This window comes from Musa acuminata, chromosome BXJ1-11 (assembly GCF_036884655.1).
Source record: "Musa acuminata AAA Group cultivar baxijiao chromosome BXJ1-11, Cavendish_Baxijiao_AAA, whole genome shotgun sequence".
NCBI lineage: Eukaryota > Viridiplantae > Streptophyta > Magnoliopsida > Zingiberales > Musaceae > Musa > Musa acuminata.
In genome coordinates, this window is record NC_088337.1 from 26,752,380 (window position 1) to 26,768,997 (window position 16,618).

Here is a 16,618-nt window from a genome sequence, read left to right on the forward strand (position 1 = left end):
TAAGATAGACTAAAAAAATGTCTCTATTAGTTATATGATAATATTCACATTAGTCATTAGTGATATGAGTCCGAGAAATTAGGGATTTGAATCACAATATAATGTGAGAGGTCATCTGACAATTAACTAATAGTATGAGCTCGAAAAATTACACATTTTGAAGAGAACATCTCACGTTGCTTTTTGGAGGTGGACCCCAAAAAGATACCTCTATGAGACGTATGATAAGATCCAACATTAGTCATTACTAGCCCCCCTCTTCTGGGATGGGCCTATATGGTTTTATCTTTAAGGATAGATCCTAGTGTGTGCCCTTAAGAGAGGAATCACTATCGACTTCCTAGTAGATCTTGGCTTTCTAACTCTTCAACTAAGCTAGAACTAAATGAGATCTTACCAAAGGCTTCGTAGTAAGAGAGCTAAGATATCTCGAGATACAAGATGGATGTCATATAATAAGAACCATACTCTCAAAGCTGGGAAGAATTTGCTGTGTGGTAGGCTCCATACAATCTTATCTTTTCAGCATGAACCTCGAAACACTTGCAGGTCTCTCTCTCTAGAAGAGCAGTCACATTTGACTCTCTATCAGACTTTAGATATCAAATCTTGATTCTCTATCATATGCACGTTCAGAGTTGCATACATGCATTATTAGAAGACGTAAAAAAGATGAGTGCGGTTAGTAGTTGATATGTAATGTTCATGTGCCCTGAGATAAGCATTAGAACTCTCTCTCTCTTCTCTCTCTCTCTCTCTCTCTGTGTCCGGTAGGCCTGGGTCACGGACGACATGCCCGTGAACTGTGTCTCTTTTATCTGGCCATTTCTCACGTCCCCAAGAACAAAAAGCTTGACTACGCTGCTCATCGATCCTTCTTCTTCTTCTTCCTCTCTCTCTCTGACCTCACTCATCTGTGCTGAGGGCTCCCTGGCTTTCTCTCAGGCTGCTACTGCAACGAGCTTGTGATGCTTGCGGCCAATGGTTGCTGCTGCCCATCATCACCTCTCATTCTGCAAGCTCTATCCTTCTTTCTCATTTTAATCTGTGTTTCTTGCAATAGCCAGCTGTGTCTACCTCAAAAGGCATCAGAAAAGTTGACCCTACAACAGAGTAAAGACAAATTGATGTAGTTAAACTTTGGATCTACTGAACCCTAAGCATTTTAAAGTCAGCATTGGGCAATGTAAAATAAGATCCATCACAACACATCCATATTACCTTTTGTTTTTAGCACTGCCAATGATTGAAGGGACACTCGATTACCTGCATCTGACTTCACCGTTCGTATTTTGTGCAATTAAATAATATACACAATTGCTTAGCCATTAGGTATACTAAAATCATTATAATCTTAAGGAGAAGTACCAAACAACTCTTAAGATTAACTAGCATTTGTCTCCACTATTTGTGGGCAAAACAACTTGTAATTAGCCTGACACATTCCTTGGTAGAACTCTTGATGATGGATCTATCAAGATTTCATGGAACATACTTTACTTTGGGGGAGTACAAGCAAAACTAATGAACTGCAACCAAGCATACACAGATCTACAAGTTGTTCAATAAAAAATAATTGCATATGCAAAAGATATCATTAGTAGTCTTCCTCATCAGACAAATCTTAGAACCGACAATCCTTTGTCTAATACATGAGAGATTTCCGGATCATTATGCTCCATGATGAGTAATAAACAATTGTTGCACAACCTAATAGATGCATTCTCTCTCTCTTCAAAGCTTGGCTTTAAACACAACCCAGAAGCTGGTAATACAGCATCTTTCTAAATCCTAAACCTAATCCATTTCTCCAACATGATATAAATTACAGTCAAGTTCCAATTCAAAAATGGAACAGGTGGATTAGGTCACATGTTGTACTCTCCCTTATCACATTACTAAATACATTACAATAAAGAACTAAGTAGTACTAGAAAGAGCAGATGGCCAAGCTCAGTAATACATCAACAAAATCCTATTAAAGTCCTATTAGCTGTTCTTTAATCTTCCGGTCTTCTGATTGAGAGTATGGTTTGTTTTATTTGGTGTCTTCTTGCTGCATGGAACTGACAAGAATCTGCACAAATCAACACAAACATCCATATACTACTGGACAAAACAGGGATTGACTGTTTGCTATATTTGTCTTTGTGGAATTCTCTCACTAGTATTTTCATGGCTTCGACATTATAATTGATATATAAGGCAAGTAAAGCTTGCTTCTCAATTTGTTGACTTATATATAAAGCATCATCTTGCATAGTGCAAGATCTAAAAAACGGGATCAGGCATGAAGGGTCAACTGGATCGATCAGATAAGAAACCTATCTAAAGTTCATTCTGATTTATCACAAAAATCCGATGGAGCAAAAAACCAATCAAATCTAGACAAACTTGATCAAACCCATGAAAAACCACAAACCAACAATGTGGGAAGAATAAAACTTTATTATTGTTTTTTCCTGTTTCATAAAATGTATTTTTGGTATTTTTTTTTTTATTTTCAATATCCCTACCCTTCCTATCTTACACTCTTAACCATTATTATAAAAACAATGCTATGAAATCAAGCACAACTAATTGAAAACACAATCGTCGTTTTTTCTACCTAAAAATCAAAATGCCTTTTTTACATATAAGGAAACATTTTTGCTTGTGGAATACATGTGTTTCTCATATGTTTTAAGAGGAAGAAGATCACTATATCTTTGAATGGCCAAGAACAACTTGGGAATAGGAAGTTTGTATTGGTTGGCATTTATATAATCGACAAATAAAGAGACAAAACAACCTTGGCATTTGATTTATACATATATGTGTCCATTCAATGATCTAATGAAATCAAAATGAACTGTTAGATCAACAAAATTAGCTGCTATGTTAACTTAATGGACTCGGGACATTTTAAACTAGATTGAACATATTTGTTCCTAGATCAATAAAAGTGCTGATTTATATAGAAGAGCCAAAAATACATTAGAAAAGATCCATATAACTGTTCCGAATGATTGTGATATTACATCCTCCTACTGTTGTTATCATATATAACAAGACCAATCGATTAATCGTTTTAGGGTTTAAATAAGGGTTCTTACAAGGTTCAACTTTGTGCAAGACATATTGTGACGAACAAGTGATACACTGTCCAAGCTCATACGAAATTATGCAACACACAAGACTCCCATCTAGTGTAGAATATTTATATATGAGATAAAGACCAATATAGGAATTAGAGTAGTCCTACGTTAGTAAGAGATAAAAAAAGATTTAAGGTAATATGAGAAATTCTTATGTTCGGTTAGTGTCCATGTATGTTAGTCTCGATCTGGTATCACTCAAAACTCCCAACTCCATAAAACTTCCCAATAGAGACACAGGGATTTATGTTAAAGCATAAACCACACTGTAATCAGAAGTGTTATATCAATAGCAAATGAGCAGGTCGATAGCAGCTTCCCTTGTGATGCTACAGGACGAATAGTCTACTTGGGATCTTTATCCTTTAGTTTTATATAGTTTATTTTATTATTTTGACTCAGGGGTGAAAGATTGAGGAAGGTGGATACAGAATAAGAGATGGGTTAAGCGAAGAACTATCCTTCGTCACATAAGGACAAGCTTTGCCTTACTCTGCACCACCCCTTCATCTCTCTCTCTCTCTCTCTCTCATCATACTTATTGACTCGAGGAGACCAGAAGGAATAGATCAATGGGCAGAAACTGGGACTGCAGAAGAAGGTGAGGGGAGGGGGAGAATAGTGAAAGAAACCGCACAAGAAAGAGCTGTCATCCTTCCACTGCTTCAGTCCCAATGGCATGCAAGGCAGGAGACGAGGAGAAGTGAAGAGATATTTGATCTGTTTACTTCTCTTATGTTACATCCCCTGGTCTTTGTTTTCTTTGTTATTTGAGAAGATTGTCTTCTAAGAGCTTTAGATCATTGACTTTGCTATGGAGCTTTGGGGGGGTTCTTCATATATTCTTTTTCTTTTGGGCTTCTGTGTTGCCTTCCAAGGATCCAATGAAAAGGAGGCGTGAGAACAAAAGAAGGAGATCAGCTTTCATGGTTGTATGTTGGGCAGTGGGAATATTTATTTTGGTCTGAAATCAACAATAGATCTGGGAGAGTGAGGAAGGAGAAACAAGAAGAATACCGTCAGTAGAAAAAGGGAGGACATGGCATCAACTTCGTCATCATCGTCACCCCTCCTTGGGATCAAAGATGAGGAGCTTCAACATGAAAAGAAACAACAGCAGCTGTCCTCTTCCGCCACGCTGCCTGCAACTGCGAAGAAGAAAAGAAACCAACCTGGAAACCCAAGCAAGTATCTGAAACATTCATCCATATTTATGTGCACCCTCTTTCTAATTATATTATATGCTGCTCCTCCAGCTCACTAAAAGATGCATGTCTTAGTCCTGCATACTAGACTTCTCTTCAGATCGTGAAAACCCTATGCTGTAGAATTGGGATTCACCATCTGTGTTCCCAATCTTCTTTTCGTATTCCTGTTCAACGCTTGCTATGAGCATACAGTTCCCTCTGGTTCTCGTTGGTACGGATGAAGTTTTCCTCCACTTCAATCCCATCTCTTTTCTGTCATTTCCTTACTTTCTTTTATTTGAAAAAAAAATAGGAGATAGTGAGAATAAGACGGAGGAGAGAGAGTCCTTACACAATTACATTCTTCTCTTCACATCTATAATTTGTTTTCACGTATTTAATATTATAAACCCTATCTATTTATGCTTTTTAGATTACACATTAAACATTATGTGCATATCGAGGGGTTCATGCATCCTTTTGATGATAATCCTATTTAATATAATTTTATATTTTTATGCATCTGTTCATTGTGTCTTTTATATATAAGATAATACATTAAATTTATTTTCTATCTCATTCCTACTCCATCCTATCCAGTTGCTGCATACTAATATTATAGATTGAATAATGGTATCCACGACCGAATCCACATGTCTGCAGCAGCAGATCCTGAGGTGGAGGTGATCGCGCTGTCGCCGGAGACGCTGCTGGCGACGAACCGATTCGTCTGCGAGGTGTGCAACAAGGGGTTTCAACGGGAGCAGAACCTGCAGCTGCACCGCCGCGGGCACAACCTGCCATGGAAGCTCCGGCTGAGAAGCGGCGAGGAGGAGGGGAGGCGCCGCCGCCGGGTGTACCTCTGCCCCGAGCCGACGTGCGCTCACCACCATCCCTCCCGCGCCCTCGGCGACCTTACCGGTGTAAAGAAGCACTTCTGCCGCAAGCACGGCGAGAAGAGGTGGAAGTGCAACAAGTGCTCCAAGCGCTACGCCGTGCGCTCGGACCTTAAGGCGCATTCCAAGACCTGCGGCAACTGCGAGTACCGCTGCGAGTGCGGCACGCTCTTCTCCAGGTCAGTAGTAGTAGTAGCAGCATTCTCCATTGCATGATTTCATCATTGGATGATCGTTAAAACATATGGTCATTGACAACAGTTTCTTTCGTGATTTAGTGTCCCTCTTTGGGTTTGGTGATGATTAGCCTTCTATTAGGGCTCTTCTCTTACTTTAGGGTCGTTATGGTTGGATTCCAAGGGAGAGAAGTGTTGGGAAACGGCTGTAAGGAACTGCTCCCACGTGAATTGGTCTATACAAGTGCCATGGTCATGGGGGTTTCAGCTCAACATAACCAAAAAAGCGTCTCATCTTTTTCATCTCGTTGGAACCAACGCCACCCTTCCATCCCTCGTTTAAACTATGTTTTCTCTCTCTATATATCCTGTTCACGTGGTGCAAGTAACCATCTTTGCAAGTTTGTTGTCTAGTGGCTTAGCTAAATGTGATTGCAGGTCCTGCGGCAGTGGCAGATCAGCCTTTTCATGGAAACGTTAGGCTAGAAACTTGGAAGTTCATCCAAATACAGATGTCTGCCTCTCTCCTTTTATTTCAATGTGCTACAAATGAGATGTATCCCTCTCTACACTAGAATGCAATTAAGTGATATGATGGATTCTTGTAAAGAAAGCCGAGGGGACAACCGTGGTGGTGCGTGGGATGGCTTTTCATGGTTTTGGCAAATATTCTCTTTAGGTATTGGAATCATTGATTGGGGGTTAGTTGAGTTGCATGCTTCTTGCAAGGATCCTCATTGCATTTATTGATGACTGGGGGTTTCCTCCTCAAGGGCAGATGTAGGTTGGATTTGATAATTACTATTTCTTTCTTGACTTTTAATTGACATCAACTATGAGAGTATAAATAGATTTTGAAATCTAATTACATATATATAATTTGAAGTGTATATGCATGCATGCTCAAGATAGTTGGTTAGTTGAGAGAACATACCTGGTGAGTTCTTCCAATCAATGCTACTCTTCTTCCAACCCTGAAGCAAGTTCATGCAGTTTCTCTTCTTGTGATTTGTACAGGCGTGACAGCTTCATCACCCATCGGGCGTTTTGCGACGCCTTGGCGCAGGAGAGCTCGAGACTCCCTGCCGCCGGCCTCGACCTGCACGGGAACAACACAATGGCTTTGAGCGTATCTCAAATGAACGCCCGGCTCACCTTGTTACGAGACCAAGGAGGCTGTGGAACCCCGGTCGAACACCTCGTGACTGCTGCGCACCCTTCGCTGTTCCGCCCACCTCAGCTCCCTCCACCGGCTGCTTTCTACCTCGGCAATGGCTCTGACCAGGGCTTCGACGAGGAGCACCAGCCTGACCTCTCCTTGCTTCGAGGAAAACGTTTTGATGGCCTGATGCAACTCCCTGATCCCCAAGGCAGCACCATGACCGCTGCCGATCTGTTCAACCTCAGCTTCTTCTCCACTAGCAGTAGGAGCACGAGTAGCATCCGTAACAGCAACAATGGCGGTGACCAGTATAACCAGATGCTGATCGCCAGTGATATTAGCGATGCCAACGGAAGGAGCGAACTGACGTCTCTCTTCTCTGGGAACCTTGTGAGCGATCACGTCGCCGGCGGACTGACCTCTCTCTATAACCAGAATGAGTCCAACCTCCTCCCCCGGATGTCAGCCACTGCATTGCTTCAGAAGGCAGCTCAAATGGGCTCGATGACCAACATCGGGCACTCGTTATTGAGAGGATTTGGCAACTCTTCTTCAAGCAGTCCGAGGCCTCCCAACACTGGCGGCGGCAACAGCGGAGACGGCCTGCAAGCTCGAACAGAGAACGAGACTCACCTCCGAAACCTGATGAACTCGCTCGCGAACGGAAGAACCGGCCTCATCGGCGGGCCCCATCAGGAGACCAGGGAGTTCGGCTCCGACGCTAAGCTTAATCTTTGGGGCACCGACCAGCTAACGAGGGATTTCCTAGGAGTGGGCGGCATGGTGATGAGGAGCATCAGCGGCGGGACATCCCGACAGGAACAGAATCACGGCATCGACATGAGCGAGTCAACTCCAAGATGATGTCGCGGTCTTCAACCCAGTCCCCTGCCAGTGGGAGCCTGCAATGAGGAAGAAGAGAGGGAGAACACGAAGCCAAGAATCAAAGAAGCAGAGTGTAGTACGCAACATATCAAAGATGGTAAATTGAGCAACAGTTGAATTAAATTTCCTTTTGATATCTAATTAGTATATAGTAGAACATTAATACCTTATCTACCTTTTGTTGCATCTTCTACTTCATATCATCAGATCTCTCCTATAGGTACTGATAATTCTGTCTCCTGTAGATGTCGTCCAGATCATTTAACATGGTGCTAATGGGAAATTTGTATTGACACGCTTATGCACTCAAACTCTGATCAGCCAAGAATCCAATGAACATGATACTGTGATTACAATCTGACTTATTTCAAACCTATATCTCTCCCCTTCGTTTTATATCATTATAATGCTTTAATTAAGGTGCCGTATAACTCTCAACAATAACCACTGGATCATCAAGCACATGTCTGGTCCACAACCTTTTTAGTTCATGGATCACTGACCTGTAAACCTACTTCAAAGAAGCAACACATTAGACTAATTGTTACCTTAAGGCTAGAGAGAGAGAGAGAGAACAGAAAGCACAAAGACATTCTTTTAAGAATTTGGGATGTTTTTATTATTACATCAGGAGTGCTATATTCAGTATAATATATCAATGTCAGTACTGCCTTCTGTGTAGCTCTGCCCTAAAGATTCAAGCTACTGACATGGGGGATTACTACTATATGCCTAAGGTACACACACCAAAATAAAGCTTATTGATATAGCAATTATTTTATGGGACATATTTGTTCAAATCAAATCCTAATTTAAAAAATCATATTAGGATAAATATTGAAGATACTTCTATACTGGTATTATGATAATCTTTTTATGTGTATATTATTGATTGTAATCGATCCATTCAATTTAAAATCTGTACAACTAAGCAGTCACGTAATACAAAATACAAAATTGAATTACCATAATACCAGTATAGACACTGTTCACCAGTAGAAAATTTCATGTTGTACTTGGAAATAAACCAACATGTGCAACACTCATGTGCTTAACAAGATATATGGTCCTAGAAGAAACAGAGTAAGCCCGAGTACGTTAAAGAAGAACATATTCGAGAGCATAATAATACCATTAAAAACAGAGCATGAAAGAAGTAAAAGAAAACAACTATCAAAGTATACTAATTTTTGTGAGCCAATAACCATAACATACAAGGAAAAATGTATATATAACTCGTGCAGACTACCACACACACAGGTCATGCATGCGGTTTCTCACATTTGTGCATGGCTGATTGGTGCTTACGTTAATCCTTCCTAATATTAACGCACACAGAGAAGTAAATTTGGCACAACAATTCTCTTGTATGCAGTGAATAGCAAAACAGAAAGAATCAAATATATGGAAAGAGCACATCTGACAGGTGACCATATGAGATACAAGTCCTAGAATGACACCTAAAGGAAAACAACCATCACAATAAGGAATAATGAAGGCAAGAAAAAGCTACAGATGACTAGATCTTTAGGGCTGCTAGAAGCTCATAAAAAATAGGTTATAATGTTATAGATATGCATCCAGTGAGAAAATGGAAACTATAATTAGGGTCCTAAAAACATGTCAGTGTGGACATCCAAGCATGAAAGTTCACAGGACAATCAATCATATGGGCATCGAAGGAAGCAAAATATCAATGAAATATAACCACAAACTGTTCTCCAAACAAAATCTCATTGAATTCAGACTTCCAAATACTAGTAGTTGTACTTTTTGCTTTGGGTAGAAACTCCTACTTTTTGCTCTCTGGAGCACCGCTACTAGTAAAGTGTTTTCATATACCGTGGATTTTTATGCTGTGGATGAAGTGGTTGTAATAGTTTGTGGAGTTACGCCGCTTCTGATTTCCCCTTCCTTTGCTGTGCAATCAAGTACATCATACATGTTCTTATGATTTCCTTGTCCTTGTGAAGAATGACGTGCTCCCATATATTTTATCTATTAGCACTGATTTGGTGTGTGTGTATATATATGATACCTTCTCTTGCCATGCTATGCTCAAGTTCTTCCTCATGCTTCTGCTTCATCATGTTTAGAGTATACCAGCCACGAACAGATCTTGCGATTTAAAATGTGAGAACATGGAAACTATAATTATGCATGAAAGTTCACAGGGCTGTCATTCGATATGGGCATCAAAGAAAATGTGATGAGATATAACCACAAATTGCTTCAAACACAGATCTCACTGGATTCAAACCAACAAATTGTGAAGGCAGAAACGTTTAACAGAGGCTTGATTGAAGCAGTATCCTAATCTAACCATTATTCCAGCATTAATGCAATCAACAAAGCTTTGATAAGCGATTTGATCCGACGATCCCTATATCGCTAACAATTTTGGTATTAACACAAAAGGAACTGCTATTCATAGCAACGACCGACATCAAACGAACAAATTAACCCAAACCCTAGATCCAAGGAGCAGCATCGCACGAACAATCCATGGCAACGACCGATACATTGAAAGCAATCAAGCAGAGAGATCTGAGACGATCAGAAAACAGGATGCAGGATTTACCATCGGCAAGCTGGCATAAATCGCGATCGCAAGATCTCGATGTACCGTGACCGGGAATCCACGAGCGCGACGGGGAGATCGGAAGACGAGGATGGAGGACCCGCTGCCTCCTTGTTTCCGAAGCGTCTCCTCTATCCCCTAACCGAGCGTCGCATTCTATCGAGCGCGGGGAGAAGGGAGAGGGGTCCAATTTATAGGAGGCGAAGGCGTGTCAGACTCGGGATCGAGCATGTACGAGCTTGACTCGCCCAAGTGTCTGCCGGGTCAGGAATCGGTCAGGCTTGCACTCCGGTCCGAGCTCGTCTAATGTCGACCGAGGATTTATCTCGAGCCAAATTCTAATAATTCAAATATCGGCCGATTATTAGTAAATGTCATAATAATTAATCTTTTTCCACAGTTAAAAATATTAATGGCAAGATTTCATAAACCATAAAAAATAATACAAAATTTAGATTTACCCTCATGAGATTTTGGGCCGTTATTATTAGCTTGATTTATTAATTAGGAAATAAAACCTCTTTTTTTTTTGTTTCTTCTTATAATTTCTTACTTAGATGTTTAAAACAAAACAGTATATTTAATTTAAAAATAAAAACAGTTACATGTTATATTAAAATTATAAAATATAGGATCATATAATAAAATAATTCATATAATACAGTAAAAAGAGGATGGTAAGGATAGTAACTTGAGTTATTCTTCTTCATACTCATAACAAAAAAAATAAGTAAATGCTATTGAGAACAAAATTAAATATTTGTAATATTAAATAATACATGTGTGTATATACAGCATAGGAAGATGCAGCAGAGGATCGCTTCATTTGATTACGTGAGCTTCTTATTCTGCATGTGGACATTGCAAGAGCTTACGTGAGTGAGAATCCAAGGCGAGGGTGAGAACTACATAACTGTGTCATAGACTCGAGATTACTCTGATAGAGATTAGTTATCGCGGATGTAAGTTATAGAACTGCGAGTGAGAGACGCCGAGACTCGAGGGATCAGTTACAGCAACGTGAGGAGAGAATGATGGAGCGAGGCATGAACCGCCACTATACAAGGAAGGATCTCTCTCTCTCTCTCTCTCTCTCTCTCTCTCTCTCTCTCTCTCTGTGTGCTTAAGAGTTTAGTATAGATCCTCTCTAAGATCTCTCTCTGCTCTGTTGAGCCGCCTTTGAAGATACAGCATCCAACTTACAGGTAAAATATATTTTCTCTGTCTATGTCCTTAGTCTTCTCGTTTTGCTAACTTCTAGGGTTCACTGAACCGTACATGATGATGAGGTGATCCTCTCTGATCACAAGTTTCTTAGTAGTTGAAGGCGACCACTGCACTTTTTGTTATGCATGTTCTTGCAATGGATAGAAACTGTACTTGTTGCTATCTGGAGCACTTCCGCCAGTAATTGTGCGTTCTTATATCATGGTTTGGTTTGATGCTGTAATGGTTTGTGGAGTTACACTACACCTCTTCTGATTTCTTCTTGTTTTGCCGTGCAACCAAGTTCTTTCTCCTCCTGCTTCATCATGTTTGGAGTACATCAGCAGTTGCTGTTTATCATGTTAGAGTAATGGATGTTTGTGTCATTGTTGCAACAGAGACATCTGCTACTGCCATGGCACTGAGCTTGCACCAGAGCTGGGAAGCAGCAGGCCATCCGCACCCCGGCGTCGGCCTTCTTCACGACAGCCAGTCCGAAGTAGCCGACGCTCTACTCGGCTTCTTCTCCGACCCTCCCGACGCCGCTCACCTCCCCATCGACTACCTCCTCGACCCCCCGGGCGACTGCTTCCTCCACGACGACGCAATGGCCAATCCGCTCCCCTGCTTCTCCGCGCCATCCGCGGTATCCCTCCCTCCCGGCCTTCATGCACCGGGCGACGACTTCGATCTCCTCCACCGCCCTAAGCGACCGCGGAGCTGCAGTGACTTGTACCGACCGTCGGATCTCACGTTCGAGGCCAGTTCCTGCAATGTGGCAGGTTGGCCGGCGCCGGAGCTCATGGCAGAGCTCCTCGTGGCAGCCCCGCCGCCGGCCCGTGGGATACCTGCGTGCGACGGGGATAGGAAGTTGGGCGCCGGATGCTTGTCGGCGCAGACCGTGGCGGCGAGGGCGCGGAGGAAGAGGATCAGCGAGAAGACGCAAGAGCTGGGGAGGCTGATTCCCGGCGGGAACAAGATGAACACGGCGGAGATGTTTCAAGCGGCGTACAAGTACGTCAAGTTCTTGCAGGCCCAGGTTGGAATCCTTGGGCTCATGGGCTCAATTAAGGTACACAAGACCCAACTCTTCTGGACTCGGTCTCATGACTTCGGTTAGGTGAGTCCACTTACTGTTCTTGCTTGGTGCAGGGATGGAAGGCACCGCAAGAGGTGGAGCAGAAGCTTCAAGCTCTACTAGCATCTACAGCCGTCCAAGAGAAGCTGTCCGGCGAGGGACGGTGCATCGTGCCGGAGGCGGTGATCGGAGCCATCTCCGCGGACCGAGACATCGAATCGAACATGCCAGTCTCAAGAGACCTCGATCGATTCATCGAGTCGAGTAGACAATTGACCCGGGATTCAGAGAATTAGTTCTCTACGATAGTTGTGGTAGATAGATTGGAGACTTGATTCATCGACAGTAGTTATGGTAGATAGATTGATGACTTGTTTGCTTTGTTCTTACTGGTTGTAATCCTAATTCAACATTGTAGTTGTCTTAATTCAAGTGCGTTTTGGGGTCATTTAGTTTTTTGGTTTAAAGCCCAGTATCTAAAATAAATGGACCTCTGGCCCATTCATTCCATCGTTATGACGTGGCTACATCATAGCCATTGATCTTCCTGCGATCCGTTGACGATAAGAAACAAAAAAATGTCTGCATAGTTTCACTTTGAACTAAGATTTAGTATGAAGCTAACATTTTGATTGTTATGACTTGGATGATACAAAAGAATCCAGTACAGGAAGGGGTTCCAGTGGGAAGCCATGACCTCAGAACATAAGATTCATTATGATGAAGTTGACAACCATTGAAAGAAAACCATGGTTTCACTCAACAGCTTCCCTCCAAAGAACTTACAATGCACTGCACAATAGCAGAGTTGAAAATTGCTGTGACATTGTTCTATGACATAATTTGCTTTCCCTGTGCACGAGATTACAAACTTCAAACAATTAGAGAGGGAAAAGAAAAATAACAGAGCAAGAATAAAGTATGCTAAGAAGACAATGTCAAGAATGACAGAAATTGTAGGAAATTATGTTGTTCCTCACTTTACTAGTAGTCTTATGCTGCTCACTAGCTGATCCTTTGGCTTTGCTTTCTTCGCTTAACTGCCTCAGAAGACTTTTCATCCTTTGTTTGCATTCATGGAGCTTAAAACAAAATGCAATTTTAGCTACTGGTTAGATGAAACAAAAGGGATCAAAGTAGAGCTTTTCTATCTTATACCTCATCTTCGGTGTTTTGATATTCATTCCACACCATCTTCTCGTCGCTTCTTAAGAATCCAATTTCGGAATTCAAAGCTTTAAGCTACAGAATGCAGCAACATGCTAGATGATTTAAGTTTTCTTGAGGTCTTCATATGTAACACCATAAAAGACAGAGGAACAACACTTATTCTTGAACCCAATCTTCATATATAACATAAAAGAAGACACCATGGTGCCAGGGTGAAATTTTGGTCACACTGAAATTTAAACACAGAAAACCACATTATTTTGCTGAAATTTAGCAGGGAAATTTTGTAGATAGTTGAGAATGTTATTACTTATTGATGCCCACTTCATATATATAGGCACTGATTGCAATTGACTTTGACATGAATGTAAGATTTATATAAATATATATCTTTAAAATATTTTATCAAGTTACAGAACTCCTGACCAGGAATACAGTGATTCATCTAACCTGAAGTCATTGGCATGCATTTAAGATGGAGGACAAGTATCTGATAAATGTTAAGAAATTTATCCTACATTTTATTTGCATATTTGGAATAACTTAGAAGATGCTAAATTTAATTGATATTTTCACGTACAAATGTAAACATAATTAATGTGTAGGACATGGATTGATCAAAATCATGCTGAGTATAGAATATAATGAAAGATAAACTGCATTCCAGAAAAGAAATGTCTCTTTCAACATAACTTTCTCCAGTTAGAACTTCTAAATATATTAGGTCATGGAAGCAACAATCAAAAGGCAATGAGGATCAGTTGTAACAAATGTAAGGCTTCGATTGATGCCTCCTTCAAGGACAATGTAGATGCCTCACCATTTTTCTTTTAATCCCTTTTTTTCACATTTATCTCTAAAGAAAACAAATTATGTCATAGACTACCAATCAAGTGTTGCATGGCCACAACAGATCAAGATAGATTACAAAAATAATTCACGAATAAATAGAGGAACACTGCAATGATCTTCAGCTAGCCAAAAACCACCTAGGAAGATGAATAATTACCATCAAAACATCTTTACATCTATAAAATAGAACCTATCAGCTCCTATTTGCATTTCCACCAAAACAAATCAAGATTGTTCTAGATAAATGATATTGTAACTTGACACAATATTTCGTTCTGCTTCCAGAAAAAAAAGGTAACAGCAGATTGGATCAGCTAGTTTTGCATACATAAGCTCCTTAATGAACATAATTCTATATGAAGAACTTAACGTGAGATGTTTGTTGATGCGTATAATGATAAGATATTTCTGAAAGATTAATCTTTTTGTTACATCCCTAGTTTAATTACATCTGAACTAACAAAAGCGTCGGAAATCTGTCTTTTTTCCATTTCTTTTAATGAACAATAACAATGGGATAAAAAACATTCATTTTATGTAGGGATGAAGAAGAACCGCCCTTGTCCAATCGAAAACACCTCCCATCGTAGGGCCATTTGACACCATTCCCAGCTATTTATTTCCAGAAAACATGACTCCTGATCCCTTGCTGGTTTCTCATTGGCTTTGTGCGATTTTGCTAGATTTGTTTTAGTTCAGCCATTTTGACAACCAGGTTACGTACATTATCGTCAAGAACGTGTCCACGTAACCTCGTGAGAGGAAATTAACAGTTCTACAACCCAAGATTAGCATGATGATCAAGCAAGATATCTCTGACACTTTACCGTCTCACGTTTATCCCGTCGATCGTGCAAAGCACGCTGCAGCTCGCTCGTCTTACCAATGCACGTCTTCAGCGCCTTGGCACTCCTCAACCCATCTTCCTGCTAGAACAACAGAAAGGTCAAGAACAAGCGAAAGAAGAGAGCCTGATACGGCGGAGCGAGAACGGCGAGAAGGAACGCTGACGCTTTGTTCGTCCATGCAAGTCTTCAGCCACTTGGAACGGCGCCCGAGGGTGTCGACCTGGTCTTGGAGGCGGTTCTGCTCATAGTTGAAGAACTTCCTCCGAGCGATGAAGGCGGCGAAGAGGTCCGAATCCGACGAGCTCGCCTTAGATTCTTCCACGTGGGCGGATCGCGCCGGAGCGGGAGTCATTCTTGACTCAGATCCTTTCTTGGGAACCATTCTTGGGGACCGGGAAGGAACCAAAGAAGTACAAGGAACGGGAAGCGAAGACATTAGCTTGCCATGGGAAGGAACCAAAGAACTACAACGGATGGAAGCGGGTCCATGGGAACCGCTACATTAGCTTGCCCTCTTATCGAGTTCGGATTTTAACGGGTTTGGATTTGGATAGTGGATACCCGACCTAATTTAATTCCGAATATAAGTAAGCTTAGCAGCAGGTGGAGCGTTTCGTATATGTGGATTTATCGAACTCATTTAAATGAGATGGATTATTTTTATACGTGCATCAAGATCCGCGCACCAAGCACCTCATGACCATCCGATGTGACGTCATCATATGATAAGGTTCATTTACTGATGTGACAACTCGAATTAATACTTGCGTGGGATCAAGAAATGATCATCACAGTGTAATGGTCTTTTACTTTTTGTTTTTTCCCAGATAATTTCATCTAATATTCATCCTCTTTATATCTATATTGCTGAAGATCTAACTATGTTCACGTTGAGATTTACCACCGTTAAAAAATTATATAATTACTGTTCTATAATTACTGTATTATTTTTATATAATATTATTTTTAAAAATTATGATAGGAATCGATGAGCAATATAATAAAGAATAACACATGAGCTTCTTTATTAATTCTCGTATCAATTGATTCAATATTTTTTTGATTCGATAACTCTCACTTATATTCATGAAAAAAATTAAATTTTTTAATATATGAGATCAATTACAAGACGTTTAAGTTATCACCGCTTAAACTACGGCTTGCCTGTACACTTCTCGTATAAACCTGAAAAGCTTCTCTCTTAACCTTTTTTTAGCGACCCTAGAGATCAAACTTAAGAGTACCCAAAATATTTTACCTCTCTCTTTAATTAAAACTTTAAAATTCATTATATATTTTTAGGAATAATATCTAATTTACTAAAAAAATTAATTTAATAATAATTCTATGAATTAATTTAAATATAATTAAGATTCCTAAAAATACTTACCAACCCTAAAAAGATTGAGTAAGTAAACTTAGATGGCATTATGTAATCAT

General features: G+C 40.5%; 3 protein-coding genes across 6 annotated transcripts; 2 read left to right on the forward strand and 1 right to left on the reverse strand.

The window, feature by feature from the left end:
• Positions 1-3,607: 3,607 nt before the first annotated feature.
• On the forward strand, positions 3,608-7,754 carry LOC103971666 (protein indeterminate-domain 5, chloroplastic). 2 transcript variants are annotated; one of them, XM_065090332.1, is made up of 3 exons: positions 3,608-4,321; positions 4,991-5,399; positions 6,414-7,754. In XM_065090332.1, exons 1-3 carry the CDS (start codon positions 4,177-4,179, stop codon positions 7,420-7,422), a joined length of 1,563 nt encoding a protein of 520 aa, XP_064946404.1. In that variant the 5' UTR covers positions 3,608-4,176; the 3' UTR covers positions 7,423-7,754. The 2 variants fall into 2 exon arrangements, with proteins under 2 accessions (XP_064946404.1, XP_009384020.2); XM_009385745.3 differs by having other exon boundaries at positions 3,611-4,321; positions 4,988-5,399.
• A 3,385-nt stretch (positions 7,755-11,139) lies between these two features.
• Positions 11,140-12,604, forward strand: LOC103972542 (transcription factor bHLH52-like). The gene is made up of 3 exons (XM_065088520.1): positions 11,140-11,229; positions 11,629-12,302; positions 12,383-12,604. The coding sequence occupies exons 2-3, from the start codon at positions 11,646-11,648 to the stop codon at positions 12,602-12,604; spliced, it is 879 nt and encodes a 292-aa protein (XP_064944592.1). The 5' UTR covers positions 11,140-11,229; positions 11,629-11,645.
• Positions 12,605-12,911: 307 nt separating this feature from the next.
• Positions 12,912-15,653, reverse strand: LOC135597414 (uncharacterized). 3 transcript variants are annotated; one of them, XM_065090334.1, is made up of 5 exons: positions 15,342-15,653; positions 15,158-15,256; positions 13,467-13,550; positions 13,289-13,390; positions 12,912-13,160 (listed from the first exon to the last, which is right to left on the reverse strand). In XM_065090334.1, the coding sequence occupies exons 1-5, from the start codon at positions 15,612-15,614 to the stop codon at positions 13,140-13,142; spliced, it is 579 nt and encodes a 192-aa protein (XP_064946406.1). In that variant the 5' UTR covers positions 15,615-15,653; the 3' UTR covers positions 12,912-13,139. The 3 variants fall into 3 exon arrangements, 2 of the variants coding, with proteins under 2 accessions (XP_064946406.1, XP_064946405.1); XR_010481246.1 differs by having other exon boundaries at positions 12,912-13,390; positions 13,467-13,707; XM_065090333.1 differs by having other exon boundaries at positions 12,912-13,390.
• Between the last annotated feature and the right edge of the window lie 965 nt (positions 15,654-16,618).

Excerpts from the sequence above, each read along its gene's own strand:
- LOC103972542 (XM_065088520.1), top strand. The coding sequence starts at position 11,646 with ATGGCACTGAGCTTGCACCAGAGCTGGGAAGCAGCAGGCCATCCGCAC. Across the intron at positions 12,303-12,382 it reads GGCTCATGGGCTCAATTAAG|GGATGGAAGGCACCGCAAGA; the intron begins GTACACAAGACC and ends TGCTTGGTGCAG.
- LOC103971666 (XM_009385745.3), top strand. The coding sequence starts at position 4,177 with ATGGCATCAACTTCGTCATCATCGTCACCCCTCCTTGGGATCAAAGAT. Across the intron at positions 4,322-4,987 it reads AAACCAACCTGGAAACCCAA|CAGCAGATCCTGAGGTGGAG; the intron begins GCAAGTATCTGA and ends ACATGTCTGCAG. Across the intron at positions 5,400-6,413 it reads TGCGGCACGCTCTTCTCCAG|GCGTGACAGCTTCATCACCC; the intron begins GTCAGTAGTAGT and ends TGATTTGTACAG.
- LOC135597414 (XM_065090333.1), bottom strand. The coding sequence starts at position 15,614 with ATGTCTTCGCTTCCCGTTCCTTGTACTTCTTTGGTTCCTTCCCGGTCC. Across the intron at positions 15,257-15,341 it reads CTTGCATGGACGAACAAAGC|GAAGATGGGTTGAGGAGTGC; the intron begins GTCAGCGTTCCT and ends TTGTTCTAGCAG. Across the intron at positions 13,391-13,466 it reads ATCAAAACACCGAAGATGAG|CTCCATGAATGCAAACAAAG; the intron begins GTATAAGATAGA and ends TTTTGTTTTAAG.